Below are 21,790 nucleotides of genomic sequence, written 5' to 3' on the forward strand. Positions count from 1 at the left end.
GCAGCCGAGGCATGGGAATGGGTCCGGGTTGGCTGTGTTGAGACAGGGCGGGTGGGAGGTGTTGCAGCCGAGAACAGCGTGTGCAAAGGCCTCGAGGTGGGAGCAACCTGGCAGGTGTGGGGAATCCCGTGCACTTCAGTGTTTCTGGACGATAAAATGTGATTTGAGGAGTAGAGAGAGTTTGAGGATAGTGCATGGTGAGAGAGGAGCTAGAGGGGAGAGTGGGGGCTGCCTCCCAAAGGGCCGTGCAGGCTAGATGAAGAGCTGAGGTTTTGCCGTGGGGAACCGTGGGGGGCTGTGCACTGGAAGGGACGGCTCAGTCCTGCAGGAGAGGTGGTCACGATGAAATACCCGAGTGGCTCAGGGCGTGCTGGCTGCTCGGGGCTGACGCCAAGATTGGCTCTGGAGGTGTGTGTCAGGGAATCCTTCTTAGAGGAAGTGACATCTGAGCTATATCCCAAAGGGCCGCTACACAGCATGTGCAGAGGCCCAGAGGTGTGACACAGTTTGGTGTGTGGGAACGACAGCGATTCAGTACTGTTGGAGAATAAACTTGGTTATGTGGCTTGGGAAGAGTTAGAATTAGAAGGTCTGGTGGAGAGAGATCAGGTAGGACAGGGTAGGTATCAAATGGCCTTATCCTGGCGTGGGGCCTGGGGAAATGGGGGAGGCCTCTGAGGAGGGGAGGGACAGTGCCAGCCACGGCTGGTAGAAGGTCCTCGGGGCCGGGAGCCCAGGGAGAAGGTGAGAGATGACGATGGAAGTGGTCACAGCAATTCCTTGCCGTGTGTTCGTTTCTCAGTTTGGAGTCTTCTAGAAGCAGGCTCTGAAGTTCTGAAATAAGGATTCAAGTGCAAGTTGCTTCTTCAGGGGGCGCAGAGAACACAGACAGTGCTTGGGGAAGGGCAGGCAGCCGGTGATAGGTGTGTTGTCAGGCCAGCCACGGCAGGGGCAGCTGGAGCCTAATTCTCTGAGGAAGCCCCGGGAATCAGCGTAAGAGTGTGCCTCAGAATTATCGATCTGAGATGCGAGGAGAGGGGCGTCTGTGCATCAGCTCCCAGCAGTCACTGGGTGAGGCTACTCCCTGGGCCTGTTGACCTAGAAAAGCTGGGACACACGTTGATGCTGAGATCTTAGGGACGTAGGCCAGGCACTGAAAGCATCTGCTACACTCGGGTCCTGGGTGGAGCACGTTTCGTCATAGCTTCCGGGGATTGTTTCCATTCTGCTGATGTGGGAGAGCAAGGCACAGAGAGATTAAGTAACCTGCCCAAGGTCACACAGCCGAGAGAAAGCAGAGCTGGAAGGATGAGGCCTGCCTTGGGGTGGAAGGGGAGGGGGCCCAGAGCCTTCTCAGAGGCCCCATCATCTGTGGGCCTGAGCTCACTGAGGTGGGGGCAGGGAGGCCAGCCAGTCAGCCACACCAAGCCCTTTGCCTTCCCAGCTCGGAAGCAGCTTCCTAAACGGGCGATTCAGGATGTCCTGGAAGATCAGAGCGAGGACGAGGACAGGGAAGCCAAGAGGAAGAAGGAGGAAGACGGTGAGGCACCAGGCCGAGAGCTGTGTGTGCATTGTGTGCACGTGTGTGTGCGCGAGTGTGCATGTGTGTGTTGGGGGAGGGGGGCATCTGGAAGTGTGGGGGCCTGTCTGAGAGGACAGGAGGTTAGGACTCCACTGATGGATGCCTGTGTCCGGGAATCCGGACGTGGCCGTCAGAATCCCCCACACCGACACAGGAATTTTTGTATGCAAGCGTTTGGGAATGCATTTTCTTAGCCATCTTGATTCAGGCATCATAATTCATATGTAGTTTCCAAAGTTTATCTTCTGTTTTTATGTTTATTTTATGGAAAGTATTCTCCTCTAGATGGTTTCTTTTTCCTTATCCATTTTCCCAGAAAGCAGAGGTTCCCAAACTTTCACAGCATTCTTAGCATCCTAGTAATTTTTCCTGGCACCCCAGGCCAATACTGCAAGAGTTCTGTTTAAGTAATTATATTATGTCCGAACAACTGTTCATGTTCCAGCAACTTGGGTGTTTTGAGAAAACAATACTCATACACTGAAGGAAAAATAATATTCTTTTTCTTCAATAATCACAATTACTTCCTAGTAGGATGTCTCCTGGGCACTGCTCACTGTCTCAGACTTGGGAATCCGGGTGAAGACTGCCACCCCATTTCCTGTTCCACGTTGATTTATGGGCAGTACTTGGTTCTTAGCACAGGCCACCACAGAAAACCCAGCTTTGCAGGAATATGGTGTTGGGGATTGCAAGGAATAGGATCTAATACTGAAAACTAAGACCTTGAGCTGGGAGTTCATACAGTGTCCAACAGATGTCCCCAGTTTCCCTTGAGGAGTGTGAAAGATCCTGCTGGTCCCTGGGAATTCCCCTCTTGGTGCACGCATGCTCCGGCCCATTGATCGCTGGGGGCCAGTATGAGGTCCGAGCCGTTGCCACTGCCCATTTGCTTAATGAAAAGTCCTCCTTAGGCTCAGTTTTCCCAGGGCAGATTTGAATTTGGTCGACATGTGATTTCCCATTGGTGGTTTTTAGTCAGTAGCAAATTTTGCTGTGAATCCTGCCGTTTTAGCCATTGTCGGGGTCTGGGGGCCTGGAGGCCTGGGGGTGGGTGGCTTCTTTCCAAGGCGAATTTTCCCCAAGTAGTTTATGCAGTTTTTGTTGTTACCCTAGACGTATGATTTTTTTCAGTTACTTAAAAAATTTTTTTTATTTTGATCTATAACAAGTTATTTGCATTTCGAACCCTTTCTGATTCTGTTTTGCGATGAATAATTCTAAAATCATAGTTCGCAAGAAAAGACAGGCTGTTTGTGTCTATTTCTCAGCTGCACTGGTGAGCGATGGGGTTGGACTTCCTCAGAGGTCCCCGCCCTGCTTGGGGTTGGCCAGGAGCGTGTTCTCACACCTCCCATCACCTTGCAGACACATGTGATTGGCACAGGAAAGAGCACATGGGGGCGGGATGTCTTGGGAGTTGAGATGTCCCTGGGAGCCATCTGACTTTTCTGTCTGTCATCAGAAGCAGAGACCCCGACAGAAAGCCTCACAGAGCCTGAAGTGGCCAAAAGGAAGGAAGTAGAAGAGAAGGACCGGCCCACGATGCCCCCAGAGCTCCCAGAGAACTCCAGTGAGTTCCTGATCCTCTTCCTCTCTGCAGCCCCATCTCCTTGGGTTTGGCTTCAGACATCATTGGAGGACAGTTACTAAGATACAGGTTCTCAAATGTGTTGTTTAAATGTGAATTCTGGAGGAATCACAGGTTATATTATTATTTTTTTTTTCTTTTTTTTGCTGAGGAAGATTTGCCCTGAGCTAACATTTGTTGCCAGTCTTCCTCTTTTTGTACGTGAGCCGCCAGCACAGCATGGCCACTGACAGACGAGCAGTGTAGGTCTGCACCCAGAAACCGAACCCTAGCTGCAGAAGCGGAGCACGCCGAATTTAACCACTAGGCCTCTGGGGCTGGCCCTATTACTATTGTTTTTATTGTTAATATTTTCCTCCATCCAAGTGGGGAAAAAATGAAAGAGCCAGTCATCTTCCAACAAAATGTTTTTATCTTTCAGAAATCACAGGTCGTAAGTGTTATTAACTGAGCAGTAATTTAGTAGGTTAGACGGCCAGGCTGAGTTAGGGGCTTTTCGAGGTAAAGGGACCTTCCCAGGCCACAGAACAGCGCCTGCAGTCGGGTGTCCGTGAGACTCCTCTGTCGTGAACAGCACTGTGGGGACATTTTTAGGATACCGACCCGTATTTGATTTTCCGCCGCTGCAGGAGAAATGGGAACATTTTCTTCTAATCGTGCTGAGATTTCTTCTTACCACTATTTATTTGTGAGTCTCCAATTTCAGGCCAAATGCTGGAATTCCATTAGTCACTACTGATGAAAAAGCGTTAGGCCTGAGAGGCTCAAAACTTACAGAAAGGAACAGGGTGGAATTGGTTCTGTTTTCCATCTGTAGGGTCAAAATGACCTGGGGGTTGAAAATAAAGTCTCAGGGTCGAGAGCATTTGTGCACCATCTGATGTCTCTGCTTAAAAGCAGAGGCCCCGACGGACAGCGTTGCCGAGCCTGAGGGGGCCGTGAAGCAGGAGCCGCAGGAGGACCAGCCTCAGCCTCCTCCCAGAGCCCCCAAGACGCTCAGCAGCTTCTTCGGTGAGTTTCTGCTCGCCCCGCTCCCCAGGGCCATGCAGGGCAAGGTGAGTGGGTCTTTCTGCAGAGAGCGCTAAGTCCCCGGGGCACGGGTTAGAAGGTCTGACCCGTCTCTCCTGGCTCATCGCCCCTCTCCCCGAGCATCCGGGCTGTGCTGGGGGGAGAGCGGGAGGCAGAGGGCGATCGTCAGGAGGAGAAAAGACCCACAACTTCCTGGCTTCATTCGCAGCCCCCCGGAAGCCTGCAGTCAAAAAAGAAGTGAAAGAAGAGGAGGGGTCCGGTGCCCTGAGAAAGGAGGAGACCAAGGGGTGAGTCAGTCTTTGCTGTCGAGTAGAGAGGAAGGACAGTGGATTGAAAAGAATGATGCAGTGAATCCAAAATCTCTTTGATTTTTTTTTAGCCCTCCAAAAATGAGACAGATAATCACAAAAAATTCCTCCAGCTTTCAAATTCTGTGATTAAGGTTTAATTATTCGAATGAAAATGTTTTGGGGATTCTTAACGTCAGTTCTGTACCCCAGTTGAGACCTTATTAGTGAGGTTAAATGGCACCGTTCTGCCGTGTGCCTGTGCTGTAGGAACAGTGAGCTCCTTTCCGTGGACACCTGCCGTGTGTTGGATATGGTGCTGCGGGTTCCTTCTATGCTGTCTTACCTCGTCCCTGCCGTAGTCCCGTGGAGAAAGCAGGTATTTTAGCATTTCACAGACATTGGAACAGTCAGCCCAGAGAGGTTAGGTCAGCTGCCCCCAGTCACACAGGGAGGCAGGGGGACGGTCAGACTTGGGACCCAAGTTCCTCTGATTCCTAAGCCTGTGCTCTTTCTTCAGCAGTGCACCGTCTTGCCTCCTGGGTATGTGTCTGTGCTTATATATTTATAAATAAGTTTCTCTAACAAATCTGTGTCCTACTGTATGTACCTAAAGTTTCATGTCTTGCCTTTTATTTCATGTGATACTATGACCAACTTTTTTTTTTTTTTTCCTGAAGGAGATTGGCCCTGAACTAACGTTTGTTGCCAATCTTCCTCTTTTTGCTGAGGAAGGTTTGCCCTGAGCTAACTTCTGTGCCCATCTTCCTCTATTATTTTGTGTGTGGGTCACTGTCACAGCATGGCTGCTGACGAGCGGTGTAGGTTTGCAACCGGGAACTAAACCTGGGCTGCCCAAGTGGAGTGTGCCAGATTTTATTGCTAGGCCACAGGGCTGTCCCCGTGACCGTTTTTCTTACACTATTCCCAGCCTGATCACTCCTCCCTCTCTGATGGCTGCTTCCTGGAGACATGCAACCCTTCAGGGCCTCCCATTTGCTCACCTTTAAAATGGGGACCTAGCAATGACAGACAGCACCCACTTTCACCCACTCTTAACTGTGTGCCAGGCACCAAGCAGTGTGCTTCCGTATCCTCAGGCGTTGGATCCTCACGGCCCCCTGTGTGTAGATCCTGCTGGTACCCCCATTTCACAGATGAGAAGAGTGAGGCCTGGAGGCAGGACCGTATTGTGGGGTGGTCAGAGATCCCGGCTGCCACCACGTGACCTCGGGGAAGCCGCTCAGCCTTCACGCCGGTTTCCTCCTGAGGGTCTGACGCATTAAGACCAAGGTCTGGCCTTGGCCAAGCCCTGCAACTTGCACTCGATACTATTATCATCATTTGATTTCAGTGCCTTGCCTAGGTCACACATGGGGAGTGTGGCAGAGTTGGGCTTCAAGCCAGGCAGTCCGGCCCTCAAACTTCTCACGCTCCACGCTTTGCTTCCTCTTTTGATAATGATAGAAACAACTTTATTAAGCTTCTCGTTAAGTGCTGAGCCCACGCAGCTCAGTGTGCACAGCCCCAGCACACACTTCGTCCCGCTCGGCCACCCACAGCCCTGTCCATGCGTCAGAATCAGCTGAAGCGCTGAAAAAAGTCCGGAGGCTTCTCCCCCGGCCGCAGGCCCCCCTGGTTTTGGTACAGATACAGGCCTGACCTGGAGAGTCGGTGTTTGATAAATGCACCCCACAAAGTGTGCCGAGGAGCGGGAGCCTTCCCCATGATTTCTTACTCAGCCCTCCACACAGCATGTTGCTGTCGGACTCCTGGCAGCTCCACTGGACAGAGGGACACACTGTTCAGAGAGGAGAAGCCGCTTCCTCAGGGTGGCACAGCTGGGCAGGGGTGGAGCAGGGCTTTGCACCAGATGGGTGACTGCAGAGTCTGGACTGTGGTGGCTCTAACAGGGTCAGGGTGCACCATTTCCAGAGGCCTTTATGATGGGGAGCGTTAGAACATACGCTCTGGAGCCCTGCTTCTTACTAGCTGTGTGACTATGGGCGAGATTCTTAACCTCTCTGTGCCCCAGTTTCCTTATCTGCAAAACACGGTTACAAGAGTCCCTTCCTGTAGGGCTGATTGCTAACTGACGCAGTGCTTGTAGCACAGTGCCTGGCACTTGGTGACACCCAGCCACTGTACCCTCCTCCTGCTGCTACACCCAAATGAGTGTGGGAGGGCTTGGCTGAGTGGCCCACAGGGGTCTTTGGCTCTTAGAGTGGACTCTAAAAACCAGTCAGAGCGTGCTGCTTCACTCCAGCTGCGCTGACCCCTTCTCTGTTCCTCAGATGTGTCAAGTGTGTCTCTACTTCACTTGCTGTTCCCCCTGCCTGGAATGCTCTTCATTCTGATACCCACTCTGCTCACCCCCTACCTCATTCTGCCCAAAGGCTCCCCTTAGGCCTTCCCCAACCATCCTCTGAAGGAGCACATCCTCTCCTGCCTTTTCCCTCTACTTGGTTTCATTTTCTTTTCCAAAAAAAATTTTTTTTTTTGAGGAAGATTAGCCCTGAGCTGACATCTGCTGCCAATCCTCCTCTTTTTGCTGAGGAAGACTGGCCCTGAGCTAACATCCGTGCCCATCTTCCTCTGCGTTATATGTGGGACACCTACCACAGCATGGCTTTTGCCAAGCAGTGCCATGTCCACACCCGGGATCCGAACTGGTGAACCCCAGGCCGCCGAGAAGTGGAACGTGTGCACTTAACCACTGTGCCACCGGGCTGGCCCTCAAAATATTTTTTAATATCTAAAATTATTTATTTGTTTATATGTTGGGTTTTTTTTGACTCTCCCCCTAGACTGTGAGCTCCAGGTTAGTAAACTTGGTTTTCACTCCCTTCTGTGCCCGTGGGCCTAGGACAGTGCCTGGCGCACAGGAGGCGCTCAGTAAATTGGAGGAATGACTTCTCCTTGACCCAGGCATCTACCCGGTCTCACCTCCCTTCGCCCCAACAGACCCCTGGACCCTCCCAGCTACAATCCTGCCAAGAACAACTACCATCCCGTTGAAGACGCCTGCTGGAAGCCGGGCCAGAAGTGAGCTTCTCCCCCGGGACGGTCTCACTCCAGTCCCTGTCCTGGGGAGGCCCTCTGACCGAGGCCTCAATCGAGGACACTGTCGCGTCTCTCCTTCTGTGTGTTGGGGACGCCATTGGCAGTGTGGAAAGGGACAGGGAGAAAGCCCTGGAGGCGGGCAGGGTCACGTGCATGCATTTGGGCCTTAGCAGGGCTGGCCCCAGGAGGGTGTGGAGAGGCAGGGGGATGGAGGGACCGCCTGGGATGCACACACTGCCCTCCTGTCTCTTTCCCTTCCCCAGGGTCCCTTATCTGGCGGTGGCCCGGACGTTCGAGAAGATCGAGGAGGTTTCTGCGCGGTAGGTGATGAGGCTGGCTGGGCGGAGCAGGGGCAGGCGGGGCGGGTGCCCTTCCGCTCTGTCCCTTGCTCAGCGGTCTCTGTGCCCTGGGCTGCCTGATCCTTTCCGCGTCTCCTCTTTCGCCTCAGCCTCATGCTCGTGATCATGGACTGCGGGCGTGGCCATGAGAGGGGCTGCCGGTCCTCGCGAGGCCTGGACGGCCCACACCGTCCTTTCTGCCTCGTTCTTTTGGTCAGAGAGGACGGGTGGGTGGGTGCGGGGCAGCCCAGATTCCTGGGTCGGAGAACAGCCTCCACCTGGTGGCAGGGCCCTAATCAACCCTCAGTCATCAGAAGCAACCACACCTTGCCGATGTTCCCCAGTGTCCCTGAGAGGAAATCCGGGTCTGGTTCCGGCGAGAGCCGCTCCGCTCTTGTCCCAGCACTTTCCCCTCGGGGCCCTGCAGTCCCGCCTGCTCTAGGCTGCCCTGGCTCAAGGCTGTGAGGACCGGTCCTGCCCTTGCTGCCCCATCCCCACTCTGTTCCGTCCTCCCCAGCCCAGCGCCCGCCCCCCCGGGGTGTAGTTTATGTCAGCATTGTTGCGGGGCCCACCTTGTCCTGCCTCCTGCTTCCCCCGTCATGCTGTTTCCAGAAGGTCTCTCCATCGTGTGGGTTTCAGCAGATCTCAGCTGGTTTCCCCTGTTCCAGAGTGTTCCTTCACGTTCACGCATCACGTCACTTTCAGTTGCCCCATGTCGGTGGAGCGTTTAGGCTCTAACCAACACTTTCTTCTTATAAACGTGTGTCTTTGTGAACAGGGGAAGAACCTCCCCTGGGGTGTAAACCCCACCATGGAATCGCAGGTCACAGAGGGCACAGGAAGGGCCTTGAATGCCAGGCCGAGGGGCTTGGAGGCCCGCCAGTGGGCAGCTGCAGATGAGGACTGGGTTAGCCAAAGCCCTGCCATGGGGGACAGACAGGTCTGAGAGTGGGATGAGCCCAGCTCTGCTGTGTCCTGGCTGTGTGACTGTGGGCTGAACTTCTGTCTCTCATGAGTAAAGTGAAGGTCACACATCTCAAGTTTGGAGTGAGAACAGTGAGATGAAAAAGTAACACACAGGGGCCGGCCCGGTGGCGCAGCAGTTAAGTGTGCGTGTTCTGCTTCGATGGCCCGGGGTTCCCCGGTTCGGATCCCAGGTGTAGACGTGGTATCGCTTGGCAAGCCATGCTGTGTCAGGCATCCCACATATAAAGTAGAGAAAGATGGGCACGGATATTAGCTCAGGGCCAGTCTTTCTCAGCAAAAAGAGGAGGATTGGCGGCATGTATTAGCCCAGAGCTAATCTTCCTCAAAAAAACCCAAAAAAACAAAAAAACACAGCGTGGTGTTTAGTTTCAGCAGAAACTGTCAGAAATCACTTAATTCAAGAGAACTGCAGGTGACTCTCCAAACCACATAATCTAAAATCAGAGGGTTTTATAATTTTTGAAAATTTTTTGGAAATCATGTTAGACTTAGAGAAAAATTGCATAAATGGTACAGAGAGTCCCCGTATACCCGTGACCAGCTTCCCCTGATGTTAACTTCTTACAGCAGCACAGGCTAGGTACCAAACCAGGACGCTGACAGTAGCGCGCTCTCTCAGGTGATCTGCAGGCTCCATCTGCATTTTGCCAGTTTTCCCGTTTGCATCCTTTCCGCTGGGCCAAGATCCATCCAGCATCCCCCACCCGCACGTTTGGTCATCTGTCTCCTTCGTCTCCTTCATCTCAGACACGTCCCCCGTCTGTCTCGGTCCTTCATCACCTCCACGCTGTTGGAGAGTCCAGCGATCTTGTAGAGTGTCTCTGAGCCTGGGTCTGTCTCATGCTTCCTCGGGAATTGATTCGGGTGCTGTGTCTTCCGTCAGGAGGGGCACACAGGTGACGCTCACTCTCTGTCTCCTGCGGGGGCACGTGCTGCCTCCGCTCTCATTCCTGGTTACGTGGCTGCAGAGCGGTCTACCAGGCGTCTTCACTGTGTGGTTGCTGTTTTTCCCTTTCCGATTAATAGGTGCCTTGTGGGGATTCTCTCTGAGTCTCTGCAAGGCCCCTATTTCTCCTCAGACTTTGGCCCACTGATTTTAGCATCTGTGTTAGTGTCCTGGGGCTGCCGGAACAAAGAACTGTAAAGTCAGTGGCTGAAAACAGCAGTTTTCCTCTTAGGTTCCGGTGGCCAGAAAGTCCAAAATCAAGATGCGGGCAGGGTCGGTTCCTTCTCGAGGCTCTGAGGAAAGGTGTGGCCCTTGCCTCTCTCCTGGCTTCTGTTGGGTGCCAGTAATCCTTGGCTTGTGGACACATCACTCCAATCTCTGCTTCCATATTCACATTGCCGCCTTCTCTGTGTCTCTCTCTGTGTTTTTTTGGTACAGTCATGCATCACATAACAACGTTTCGGTCAACAACAGACTACATGTAGGATGGTGGGCCCATAAGATTAGCTCCATGTAGCCTAGGTTTGTGTAAATACTCCCTATGCGATTTGCACAGCGACAAACTTGCCTAATGATGTGTTTCTCGGCATGTATCCCCATTGTTAATCCAGCCACAACTGTATTTTATAAGGACACTCTTACTGTTTTTAGGACTTCCCTAATCTAACATGATCTTATTTTGGTCCTTACCTTAATTATACCTGCTAAGACCCTATTTACAAAGAAGCCCACGTTCTGAGGCTCTGGGTGGACCTGCATTTTGGGGAGATGCAATCCACGTACTGTAGGACCCAGTGTGGGTTTCCCTGTAACAGTTAAGCCTGTGGTGTCTGCCCGGGGTGGTTTAGTGTTTGTCTCATTTCTTCTCCGTTTGTTAATTGGGCCTCTTCTATAAGAAAGACATAGCTTCTCTTTTCATTTAGGCCCTCTGCATCTGAGTGTGTCAACAACAAACCCAGACGTTTTCACCATTTCTACGACACAGACAGAAACATTATCTTACTTTCAGAGGCAGCCCAGCTTGGTGGCTGGGGGCCCGGGTCCTTGAGCAGACGGCCTTGGTTCCCATCTCAGCTTGACACTTCCTAGCTCTGCAACCTTGGGGAAGTTATATAACCTTTCTGTGCCTCAGTTTCTTGCTCTGTAAAATAGGAATAGTATTAGTGTCTAGCTTGGAGGGGAGCCATGAGAATTCAGTGAGTTAAAGCACACAGAGTGTCTAAAATCAGCGCCAGGCGCCTCGAAGATGCTACATACGTGTTAGCTACCACTTCTCTGTGGAGGGTCATCTCCGTTTTCACTGTTACTGTCAAGCCGAGTTGCTCTCCCACTGACAGTCTGTGAATGTGCCTGTGGCTCAGGTCACACGCCTGGGCCTGGACTTGAGCTGTTTCCTCTTCTTCTTTCTTGGGTTGCCTTCATCCCCCTCCCCCCGACTTCGACTCTGAAATACCAGGTGGTCCCACCCCTTGCCCTCCTCCAGGCTCCGGATGGTGGAGACGCTGAGCAACTTGCTGCGCTCCGTGGTGGCCCTGTCACCCCCAGACCTGCTCCCCATCCTCTACCTCAGCCTCAACCGCCTTGGGCCACCCCAGCAGGGCCTGGAGCTTGGCATCGGGGACGGCATCCTTCTCAAGGCCGTGGCGCAGGCCACAGGTAAGGGGCTGTGGCGGGAGTTCCAACAGGAGAGGAGAAAGTGGAGGGGTGGGGAGGACCTGAGAGAGGATGGAGAGGGCTCTGAACGGGGAGAGTGGGGGAGAGAGGCCGACAGGGGGAGAACCTAATGGGGCAGATTGGCAGGGGGGTGAGGGGGCAGTGGTTCAGGGGAGGGAGGCCCGGGCCTGCTGTGGGATGGAGAGGAGGGGCTGGGGAAAGATGCCACAGGCAAAGGAGCAGGATTTGGGGGCTGGGATTGAGGGTTGGGCATAGCAGGGGTCCTGATGGACTTCAACCAGTAGACCAGGAGGGGACATGAAGAAAGAACAGAATGTGGGGAGGTCCAGCGACCTGCAGGAGCCGAATCCCAGTGCTTTTGGAGAGGCCGGTGGTGTGGGCGGGGCCGGCCTGCCACAGCCTTGAGTACTGATGTTTATCGTGAGGGTGTTGGGAGCCATGGAAGAATTGTGAGCAGGCGAGGGGCAGGGGCAGTTCTGGACCCATGTGGAAGACAGATGGGAAACCAGGAGGCTGGGGCAAAAGTCGAAGGGCAGGAGGAGCTGGGGCCAGGGCTGTAGAGGGCAGAGGCCCCGAGAGACGGGGTCAGGAAGGACCTGCTGGGTTTGGGGTCAGCGGGACAGATGAGGTGCGAAGAATGCCCTGCGATCTCACTCGGTGACTCAGTGGATGATGGAGCCATCACCAGGACACAACCCTGGGGAGGGGCAGGCACATTCAGGGGAGGTTTATCCTTTCAGCTTGGGACCAGGTGTGAGCAGCCTGTATCTGTGGGCCATCCAGGAAATTGGGAAATACGTGGGTCTGAAGCTTGGTGGATCTGGATCAAAGGCTGAGATCTGGGAGCCTCAGCTGAGGAGGGGTGATAGACACACTGGCGAGCTCTCATTGGCCCAGAGAGGGTGGTCAGGGAGGATGGGGGTGCTCAGGGTGGAACCTGGGGAACACCAGCATTTAAGGAAGTGGGGGTTCGAGGGTTTTATGAATGGACAGAGTGACTGAGAAAGATTGGCTGGGGGACAGAAAAGAGTTGTGGGCCCTCAGAGCCAGAGATGAGGCTCACATCCTCCGCTCATTCACTCCAGGTGCATCCATTAGGCTCTGACATCATACAGACCCACTGTGAACTGTGTCCATTAGGAATACTTTCCACAGCAGGCAACAGAAAACCCAACTATGCTGGCTGAAGCAGAGAAGGGTTCTTTTTCTCACGTACTAAGAAGCTGCGAGTAGGCGGCTGCCGATGCTCGTTTCTGTGCCCAGCGGTGCCGTGGGGCTGAGGCCATGTCTATGGTTTTGCGCTTACAGTCAGGGGTGCCCACAGGACCCAGTCTGGACAATAAGTAAGGCAGAACACATCCCACGTGTTTAAATTGTGACTTCAAGGAGACGGAATAACAAAAAAACAAGCAAAGGCCTATTGATCACTGCCAGTGGGTGTTAGTGACCAGCTAGGGCACAGGCAGGGGTCACTTGGCCACCTTCTCTGTCTACACTCGCTCCCCTGGTGACTTCTTCCCACCCCATGGCTTTAAATCCTGTCTATACACCGCCAGCACCACCCCCGTGACATCTCTCCTAGTGTAGACGTGTTCATCCAAAGGCTTACTTTCCTCTGTGTGAACGTCCATTAGGCCTCTTAGACCTGACGTGACTGGAGCAGATATTTAAGGAGCCGTTTCACCCAGTGGGTGAGCATTAGGAAAGGGGAAGTCGAGGGGCACCCCCTGGAGCACACGTAGCCCAAGAAAATGCATCCGGGCTAGATGGGAGCCACGCAGCAGCCACGCTCCCGCTCCCCCGCCCCACGCCGCTCTCTCTGCCCCCCAAGGTCGGCAGCTTGAGTCTGTCCGGGCTGAGGCTGCCGAGAAGGGCGACGTGGGGCTGGTGGCCGAGAGCAGCCGCAGCACACAGAGGCTCATGCTTCCCCCGCCTGCCCTCACCGCCTCTGGGGTCTTCACCAAGTTCCAGGACATCGCCCGGCTCGCTGGCAGCGCTGTGAGTGGGCAGGGCGGCTCCCCCCAGGGCCCCAGACCCGCCGCTCTGCATCTCGGGGCTCAGAGCCATGCGTGGGGCAAGAAGGCTTCCGGTTAGACTGTGGTGCTGATGGCTTCAGTCCCTCCTGTGGTTCCAGAGCTTCCTTTCCTTCTTGCTGCTCTGGAAGCAGGGGTGGGGGGCCCAAGGGTGGCAGCTCCTAGGCAGCTGGGATGGCTGGGAGGAGGTGGGGGCCCTCCCTTCACCCCCAGCACCAACTGCTCTCTCCGCTCCTCTTCAGTCCACAACCAAGAAGATGGATGTCATCAAAGGCCTCTTTGTTGCCTGCCGCCACTCAGAAGCCCGGTTCATCGCCAGGTGAGTGGGCCCGGGAGGGACCGGCAGCTGGAATCTGCACAGGTGCCCTGACCGCCCTTAGATGAGGACAGTGTGGTGAGGGGCCCAGGTCCTGAAGGCGGGACAAGGAGCATGGGTTTCCTTCCGTGGGCCGGCTCCTGTTCCTGGTACTGCTGCCTGGAGAGGGGTCCTGGAGTAGAGTGCCAGGATTGATCAGTGATGTCTGCCATGGCCTGAGCCAGGCGGGACAGCTCCAGAGCCAGGTGGTTGCCGTGACAGTGAAGACAAAACCATGGACAGCTCACATCGTGGGACATGTTTGGGTGCCCTGCCCCGTGCCCCATGTTTTATCCCGTCAGTTCCTCCCTCCAGCTCTGCAGGGTCGGCCCTGTCAGCCTCTCCCTGTTTACAGAGGGGAGGTGGAGGTACAGGAAGGTTAAGCCTCCTGCCCAAGGTCACTGGCTCAAAGCAAGGCCCGTGCCAGGACAGGTTCTTGACCATCACACCCTGGCACCACCGGGGCAGCTGTGTTCAGGTTCCAGGCCCGGCTCTGCCCCTGCTCGCCCTCCCTGAGTTCGCTGCTTTCTCAAAGGGCAGCTGAGATGAGAGGCCCCTGGTTCTGCTACCAGGAAACCCTGTCGTCGTGATTGTTACTGGCTGGCCTTGGTTTCCTCATCTGTTAAGTGGGGCTGTGTGATCTCTTGGGTCCCTCCGACTCTGGAGGTTGTTCTGGTTTTGCGGAGAAGGTCTGCAGAAGGTGGAGGTGGGGGAGACGGGAGGAGGCGGAAGCAGGTGTGGAGGGCAAGATGAGGCAGGTGCAGACAAGCCCACGCCCCCTCGCCCGCTCTCTCCCCAGGGCCCTGAGTGGACGGCTGCGCCTCGGGCTGGCAGAGCAGTCGGTGTTGGCTGCCCTGGCCCAGGCCGTGAGCCTCACACCCCCAGGCCAAGGTGAGCCCCCTGTTGGTCCCTGTGCTGCCTCTTCCCTTTCAGAAGTCCACGCCCACCCCTCCCCCACGGGGCTCCCGCCTCCCACTGTCGCTCCAGGCTGCTCTTTGAGGCAAGCGTCCTCAGCAGCCGAGTTTACAACACGCCACCACTGGACCCTGGGGCGGCTGAGGGGATTGAGTCCATCCCAAAGCCTCTTCTGGTGGGTCTTGTCTTAGAATTCCCCCCGGCCGTGGTGGATGCTGGGAAGGGCAAGACACCAGAGGCCAGAAAAACATGGCTGGAGGAGCAAGGCATGATCCTGAAGCAGACGTTCTGGTGAGTTCCAGGGGCCCTGGGCAGAGCGAGAGGGGCGGGGGGAGCCAGAGGGGCAGTGGGCTCAGTGCCAGGGACCAGGGGTGATGTGGGGGGTCAGTGGGCGGGGCATAAGGGGTGATGGGTGATGTGGGGAGGTAGTGGGCAGGGCATGAGGGACCAGGGGTGATGTGGGGGGTCAGTGGGCGGGGCACAAGGGGCTCTGGGTGATGTGGGGGGCAGGGGGTGGGGCATGAGGGTTGATGGGTGATGCGGGGAGGCAGTGAGTGGGGCATGAGGGGCCGGGGTGATGTGGGGGGCAGGGGGCGGGGCATGAGGGGTGATGGGTGATGTGGGAGGGGCCAATGACTGACCAGTTTTACTGACCGTCATGGGCCAGTGATGGAGCACTGGGTGGTGACCTAGACAAGACTGGTGCTGGGGATTGGGATGGTGACAGAGATCAGGAAGGTGGCGAACGGTGAAGGGTCAGTGATGCAGGGACAGGGAGAGGCAGAGACACTGCCAGCAGGGGACAGCAGCAGCATCCAGAGGCTCCTGAGTTCCAGACAGGACTGCACGTGTGGAAAGGCCTTGAGAGACCCTGGGAGGGGCTAGCGACTGACGCACGTGAGGGGTCGTGACAGTCACGGGGAGGATATCCATGGCGTGATGGTGAGGGCTCTAGAGAGAGCCATGTGGAGGGACCTGGCCAGTGGCAAGAGGGTGACTGCCCAGAGAGAGCGTCTTCGGCCAGAGGGCCTGTGAGCAACTCCACAGATAGCCACAGAGCACCCGCTCCAGCCAGGCCCGCCCTGGGTGCTGGGCACACGGCCGTGGGAAAGCCCTGCAGAGCCCCCTGGTCAGGGCAGTGGCCTCAACTCTGCCTGCGCGTGAGGATCCACCAGTGTGGGGATCCACCAACTGTGGCTCTGAAGCCTGCCCCAGGCCCCTTAAATCAGAATCTCTGGAGGCCGAGCCTGGCCTTGAAGAAAGACCTTTATTTTTTTTTAAACGCACCTGTGGGTGTGTCTGATGTGTAGCCCAGGTGGAGAGTCGCTCGTCTCATGATGACACTGAGGGCTGACGGCAGGCCCAGACCAAGGGAGACAGAGTTGAGTGATGTACAGTGAGATCATGGGAGGACCCTGACAGAGACGGCCAGGGACAGGGTGACGAGAGGAGTCAGGGATGGCGGGAGCAGACCCGGGGACAAGGTGACAGACAGGCAGAGGCGGATCGTGCAGCCACAGAGCAGAATTCTGGAAAGACACCTCCCACCTTGTTCTTGCCCCCTCCCCACTCCAGTGAGGTGCCCGACCTGGACCGGATCGTCCCCGTGCTGCTGGAGCATGGCCTGGAACGCCTCCCGGAGCACTGCAGGCTGAGCCCAGGTACAGGCCTGTCACGGGGCCCTCGGGAGTGTGACCACAGCCTCCCCCTGGGCAGAGCTGGCTCCTGGGCCCTGGGAGCCGAGGGCTGGTCCTCCCAGGCTCCATTCCCTCCTCCTGGCCTTGGCTTCTGCCCTCCAGGGTGGCTGTGAGGGTGCCCACTAGGAGGAGGGCCCCCTCTAAGAGCTGCAGAATCCTCTCCACCAAAACCGAGTCCTGTTCCCTGGTGCGAAGGGCCATTCCTCGTCTCCTTGGAGGTCCTCTTCTGTATTAAACAGGATGCAGTTGAAGCGGCTGTATTGCGATACCCCAGAAGGCAGTGGGTCGGCCCGACAGTCTCTCTCTTGCGTGTCAGAGTGAAAGGCAGGCAGGGAGATCACGCGGCTGCACTCAGGGATCCCCAGGGGCCCAAGTTCCTTCCATCTCATCACTTGGTCCTTCCGAGGTTGTCACCCTAAGGTGCATGGTCAGAGATGGCTCACGTCTCTGTTTTAGATTGCAAGAAGAGGGAAAGGGGGAAGGGACGGCCCAATCCCCAGTGATGATGTGAGCCAGACGCGGCGCACGTCACTTCTGTGTGCATTTGGAAGTCTGCGTGGTCCTCAGTCCCTGCCACACTCCCTCTCTTGTTTATTGCCTTCCCTCCACCCCCAGACTACCAAACTCACTCTCTCTCCTCCCTTCCCAGGGGTCCCCCTGAAACCAATGTTGGCACACCCCACCCGGGGCGTCAGTGAGGTCCTGAAACGCTTCGAGGAGGCAGCCTTCACCTGCGAGTACAAATACGATGGGCAGAGGGCGCAGGTACGGGGGGACACACACATCCCTTCGGCAGAAAGGAACGGGCTGGAGCAGGGGCGTGGTGTTGGCCAGACGGAGCTCAGAGCCGGCTTCTGCCGTGGACTGCCTGTCTGGCCTCGCACACCCCTCAGGGCTTCAGTCCCCACCTCTGTGCGGTGGGTGCAATGATAATCACCTCACTGGCTTGTCTGAAGATCAGTCTTTTTTGATAAAATCGTCAAAATTCCTGACCCATGGCAGTGGGAGCTCAAGAAGTATCGGGCCTGCTTGTGTGCTCCTGGTGGGTGTGCTGATTACAACAGACCCCCCGTAACCCGCAGTGCAGTCAGATGAGCACGTGTCCTGCGACCCTGTCCTGGAGACATCTCGGTTGGGTCTGTGACGATGCCTGTTGTGGCTCTTCCGTCCTGGCGGGAAGCCGGGGCCGTCTCGGTGTCATCGCCTACGGATGGATAGGGAAGCGGCAGGGCCACCTGCAGTGCTTGGCGACAATCACAACCAGGGGTTCAGTGCACACTTAGCGTGTAGATGGACCTTCAAAATACAGTGCTGGGGAAAAAATAAGAAATAAAATGATTTACAGTAGCAACAGTGATTTAAAAGTATATGTATGTATTTTTTAAGTCATGTATTTTGTATCATAGACACACAGTGACTTCTTGAGAAAACCTACATGTAAGGTGGCATGTGTGTAGCTCTGCTGCAGGACTCTGAGCAGACTGTAGTAAAATAAGTCAATTAGCAGTGAAAACCGGAATGACATGTACCACATAGCCACATCCAGGCAAATCAACAAATAGATACATAGCAAGACACTTGTGCTTAGAGGGGGAGAGCAGTGGGGACTGGGATGATGAAGAAAAAGACGGCAAGGGCTCCCACACACTGCGGTGGGAGGTGCTTTGGAATCAAGGAGATGATTCATTCCAGTCCCTGCCCCAGTTCCTCCTCCAGAGCTTCTGGAACCTTCTGCCAGTGAAAGTGGGGTCAGAAGAGAAAGGAGGGGCTGCCTGGGGTGGACTGAACTGTGATCTCCTCTGCCCTATCGCTGTCCCAGATCCATGTCCTGGAAGGCGGGGAGGTGAAAATCTTCAGCAGGAATCAGGAGGACAATACCGGAAAGTACCCCGACGTCATCAGCCGCATCCCCAAGGTGAGCGTCTGCCACCGCCTTGCTCACACGGGGCTGTGGTCACTGGCACAGAGAACCGAGGCCCATCCCGGCCAGCTCGGTGCACTGGGGCTTTATTGCAAGGAAATCGGAGTGCGTTTGGCTGCAAATAACGGAGCACCTGACTCGCAGAGGCTCAAGCCGATGGTATTTTTTCTCAATGAAATCTGGAAGCGCGGCCCGAGGCTGGCTCAGCTGTGCACTGTGTCCTGGGCCAGCTCGTTTCTGTCTCTGTCCTCTGCTGTTCTTGGCTGCTTGGCTTTTCATCCCAGTGCCTATCCCTGATGGTTGCCGATAGCTGCCACACGTCCAGACAGAAAGACAGGTGGGGAAGGGTTCCAGCTTCTGTCCCCTCCCGTGAGGAAAGTCGGCGCTTTCTCAGATGCCTCCCAGCACCCCTGGCTGACTCCAGTTTGGGGGTCACCCTTCAGCACTGGGCACCGTGGCCACCCTGGGAGGCTGGGAAAGCCAGCGTCTCACTCTCCGGCGGGAGGAGTGGTGGGGACAAGGACGGAGGGAGGCAGCCTGCACATCGGCCCCTCCCTCAAAGTAGGACTGGGCCTCGAGGGCCCTGGAGCGGGGGGCATCTCTGCTCCTGTTTTAGGAGTCCTCTCTCAGAGCCCTTCTCCTTGCCTGCCCTAATTAATTAGGAAATTGGCTCTTCCCTGGAGCCCCGAGCACAGAAGTGACAGGACAGTGTGGGCATTAGTGGAACTCCTGTTAAGTGCCAAGCACTTTTTTTTCTTTTTTCTTTTTTGGTGAGGAAGATTGGCCCCAAGCAAACATCCATTCCCAGTCTTCCTCTTTTTGCTGAGGAGGATTGTCACTGAGCTGACATCTCTGCCCATCTTCCTCTATTTTGTATGTGGGACGCTGCCACAGTGTGGTTTGATGAGCAGTGCCCAGGTCTGTGCCGTGACTCCGAACTGGTGAACCCTGGGATGCCAAAGTGGAGCTCATGAACTTAAGCACTGTGCCAACAGGCTGGCCCCTATTTTTTTTTCAAATTAATTTTTTAAGGTGTAATTTCCGTAAAAGTTTCTAAGTGTAGAGGGTACAGGTTGATGAGTTTTGACAAACTTTTACACCCACGTGATCAACACATGACACATTTCCATACTGTCATCACTCTGAGATGTTTCCTCGTGCCGCCTGCCAGCCAGGCCGTCTCCTCTGCCCCAGCCCATCCGTCTCAGAGACACACCCCTTCTTTGTAGCCACAGGTAGGTTCTGCCGGTTCTGGAGCTTCAGGTAAGTGGTTTCATACAGTCCGGAGTCTTTTACTTCTGGCTTCTTTCACTCGTTCACTCAGCCAGTATTTATTGGGTGTCTGCTCTGTGCCGATTCTGTGCTGGAGACAGGTTGTGACACAGACGGCAGGGCAGGCAGGTCTTCATCAGGGAGTCCCGACATTGCCTCTAGAGTTGAACATGGAGATCGGGGCTCCGAAGACAAGGACCAGCATCCTATGAGCCTTTCTAACAGTCAGACTTGACTTGCCCTTGGTGTCAGGGGAGCAGGGCCGTCACTGTGCACAGCCGCAGGATACCGTGTGAGTGGTGCCCCCTGGGGTTGTGCACGGCATTCCTCTGAGGGAAAAGAAGTCTCCCCAGTGGAGATGAAGGATGGGGATGGGCATGCTAGCGTGAAGAGCATGTGCAAAGGCCCAGCGACTTGAGGGGCACAGCCCATTCAAGAAACAGACTGGCTAGCTTGTTGGGGTGCAGAGAGCAAGTCTGAGGGGGCCAGGTGAGCTGAGGGAGGGCCGGGGGCTGACCAGGGGGAACCTCCACAGCTGTGGAGAGCTGTGGGATGCTTGCTAGCAGGGATGTACCGTGATCAGGTTTGGGGTTTGCCAAGAGCATGCTGACTGCTGTGAGGAGAAGGGCTTAGCCGGGGTCCATGTAGGAGGAGGACCAGTAAGATGGTGTGGCTTAGGCTGGACCGGGCTCAGTGAGGTGGTGGCCACTGGACAGCTTAGGAGGGCTTCAGAGGGGAAATCAACAAGTTCACTGGGGAAGTGAGTGTGACGTGGGAGGAAGATGACAAAGGCTCCTGGGTTTCCAGCTTGTGGGACCAAATGGTGAGCCCTCAGAAAAGTTTACTTTCTCCTCTCTCAGTGGGGAATAGAAAAGAGGATCTGTGTTCATCTGTGTCTCGTGGAGGATGGCATCAGTTCGTCTGTGGATTTCAAGAGCAGAAGGGGGCCAGCCAAGTGGCGCAGTGGCTAAGTCAGCAGCCCAGGTTCACCGATTCGGATCCCGGCTGCGGACCTACACACTGCTTGTCAGGCCATGCTGTGGCAGACGTCCCACATATAAAGTAGAGGAAGATGGGCACGGATGTGAGCTCAGGACCGGTGTTCCTCAGCAAAAGAAGGAGGATTGGCAGCAGATGTTAGCTCAGGGCTAATCTTCCTCCAAAGGAAAAACAAACTCATTAATAAAGAATTGCCTATGTTGAAAAAGAATAAATTAAAAAAAAACAAACAAAACTGCAGAAGAAGGAAAAGGGAGTTTGTTTCCTTGAGCCTGTCTTTTGGCCTCGTCCCCCACGTCTCATCAGCCCTGGGTCTCCCCCTTCACCTTTCAGATTAAACTCCCGTCAGTCACGTCCTTCATCCTGGACACTGAAGCCGTGGCCTGGGACCGGGAAAAGAAGCAGATCCAGCCATTCCAAGTGCTCACCACCCGCAAGCGCAAGGTAGCCTCAGCCCCCGTCCACCCCCTGCCATGGCCCACACTCCCTCATGCTCCCAGTCCTGCCGTCCCCAGAAGGACAGTGTCAGTGGGGATGCCTTTCTCTCAGCCTTTGGCAGTACGGCTGCCACTGCTCCAGCCATTGTGTTCTCATCCCAGCATGCAAAGTAGGAAGCGAGGAAGAGTCCTTTTCCTATGTCTCTATGTTTTTCTCTGAAAGGTCTGTTCCAGGAGCCCCCACAACCTGCCCCACAGTGAACTTTGCTCTTGTGGGCCAGGATTGTATCAGGTCACCACCATTAGCTGCAGGAGAGGGCAGGAGAGCAAATACGGAACAGGGGAGTGAGGTGGTTGGGGTTGGCTGAGAGCCATCATGATTCAGCATGGCCACCCTCACAGGTGTGCGACCTGTTAGCTGGGCATAAGGGGAGAGTGCAAGGTGACCGTGGTGTCTGCCTCAGGCACGACGGGCCGGGCCTCAGCTTCCCCCCTCCTGGTCTCCTGCCCCATCCAGGAGGTGGACGCCGCGGAGATACAGGTGCAGGTGTGTCTGTACGCCTTCGACCTCATCTACCTCAATGGAGAGGTGAGTTCCCGCCGGAGGTCGTGTGCCAGAGCCGAGGGGCCACGGGGTGGCGTGTGAGCTTGGGAGCCGAGGGGC

At 55.4% G+C, this 21,790-nt stretch overlaps 1 protein-coding gene across 5 annotated transcripts in view; it reads left to right on the forward strand.

The window, feature by feature from the left end:
- The window catches only part of LIG1 (DNA ligase 1), a 48,657-nt gene that overhangs the window by 18,972 nt on the left and 7,895 nt on the right, over positions 1 to 21,790 (forward strand). For 4 of the 5 annotated variants that reach the window (XM_046683395.1, XM_046683396.1, XM_046683391.1 and 1 more), the window contains exons 6-21: positions 1,445 to 1,540; positions 3,048 to 3,155; positions 4,071 to 4,184; positions 4,411 to 4,489; positions 7,454 to 7,534; positions 7,816 to 7,872; positions 11,307 to 11,479; positions 13,329 to 13,495; positions 13,773 to 13,849; positions 14,685 to 14,776; positions 14,992 to 15,091; positions 16,376 to 16,461; positions 17,147 to 17,262; positions 18,317 to 18,412; positions 21,023 to 21,133; positions 21,644 to 21,715. In XM_046683395.1, coding sequence (XP_046539351.1) covers positions 1,445 to 1,540; positions 3,048 to 3,155; positions 4,071 to 4,184; positions 4,411 to 4,489; positions 7,454 to 7,534; positions 7,816 to 7,872; positions 11,307 to 11,479; positions 13,329 to 13,495; positions 13,773 to 13,849; positions 14,685 to 14,776; positions 14,992 to 15,091; positions 16,376 to 16,461; positions 17,147 to 17,262; positions 18,317 to 18,412; positions 21,023 to 21,133; positions 21,644 to 21,715 — 1,625 coding nt within the window. The remainder of the gene's footprint in view (positions 1 to 1,444; positions 1,541 to 3,047; positions 3,156 to 4,070; positions 4,185 to 4,410; positions 4,490 to 7,453; positions 7,535 to 7,815; positions 7,873 to 11,306; positions 11,480 to 13,328; positions 13,496 to 13,772; positions 13,850 to 14,684; positions 14,777 to 14,991; positions 15,092 to 16,375; positions 16,462 to 17,146; positions 17,263 to 18,316; positions 18,413 to 21,022; positions 21,134 to 21,643; positions 21,716 to 21,790) is intronic. The other variant, XM_046683393.1, reaches the window with a different exon arrangement.

This window comes from Equus quagga, chromosome 13, assembly GCF_021613505.1.
Source record: "Equus quagga isolate Etosha38 chromosome 13, UCLA_HA_Equagga_1.0, whole genome shotgun sequence".
NCBI classification, from domain to species: Eukaryota; Metazoa; Chordata; class Mammalia; order Perissodactyla; family Equidae; genus Equus; species Equus quagga.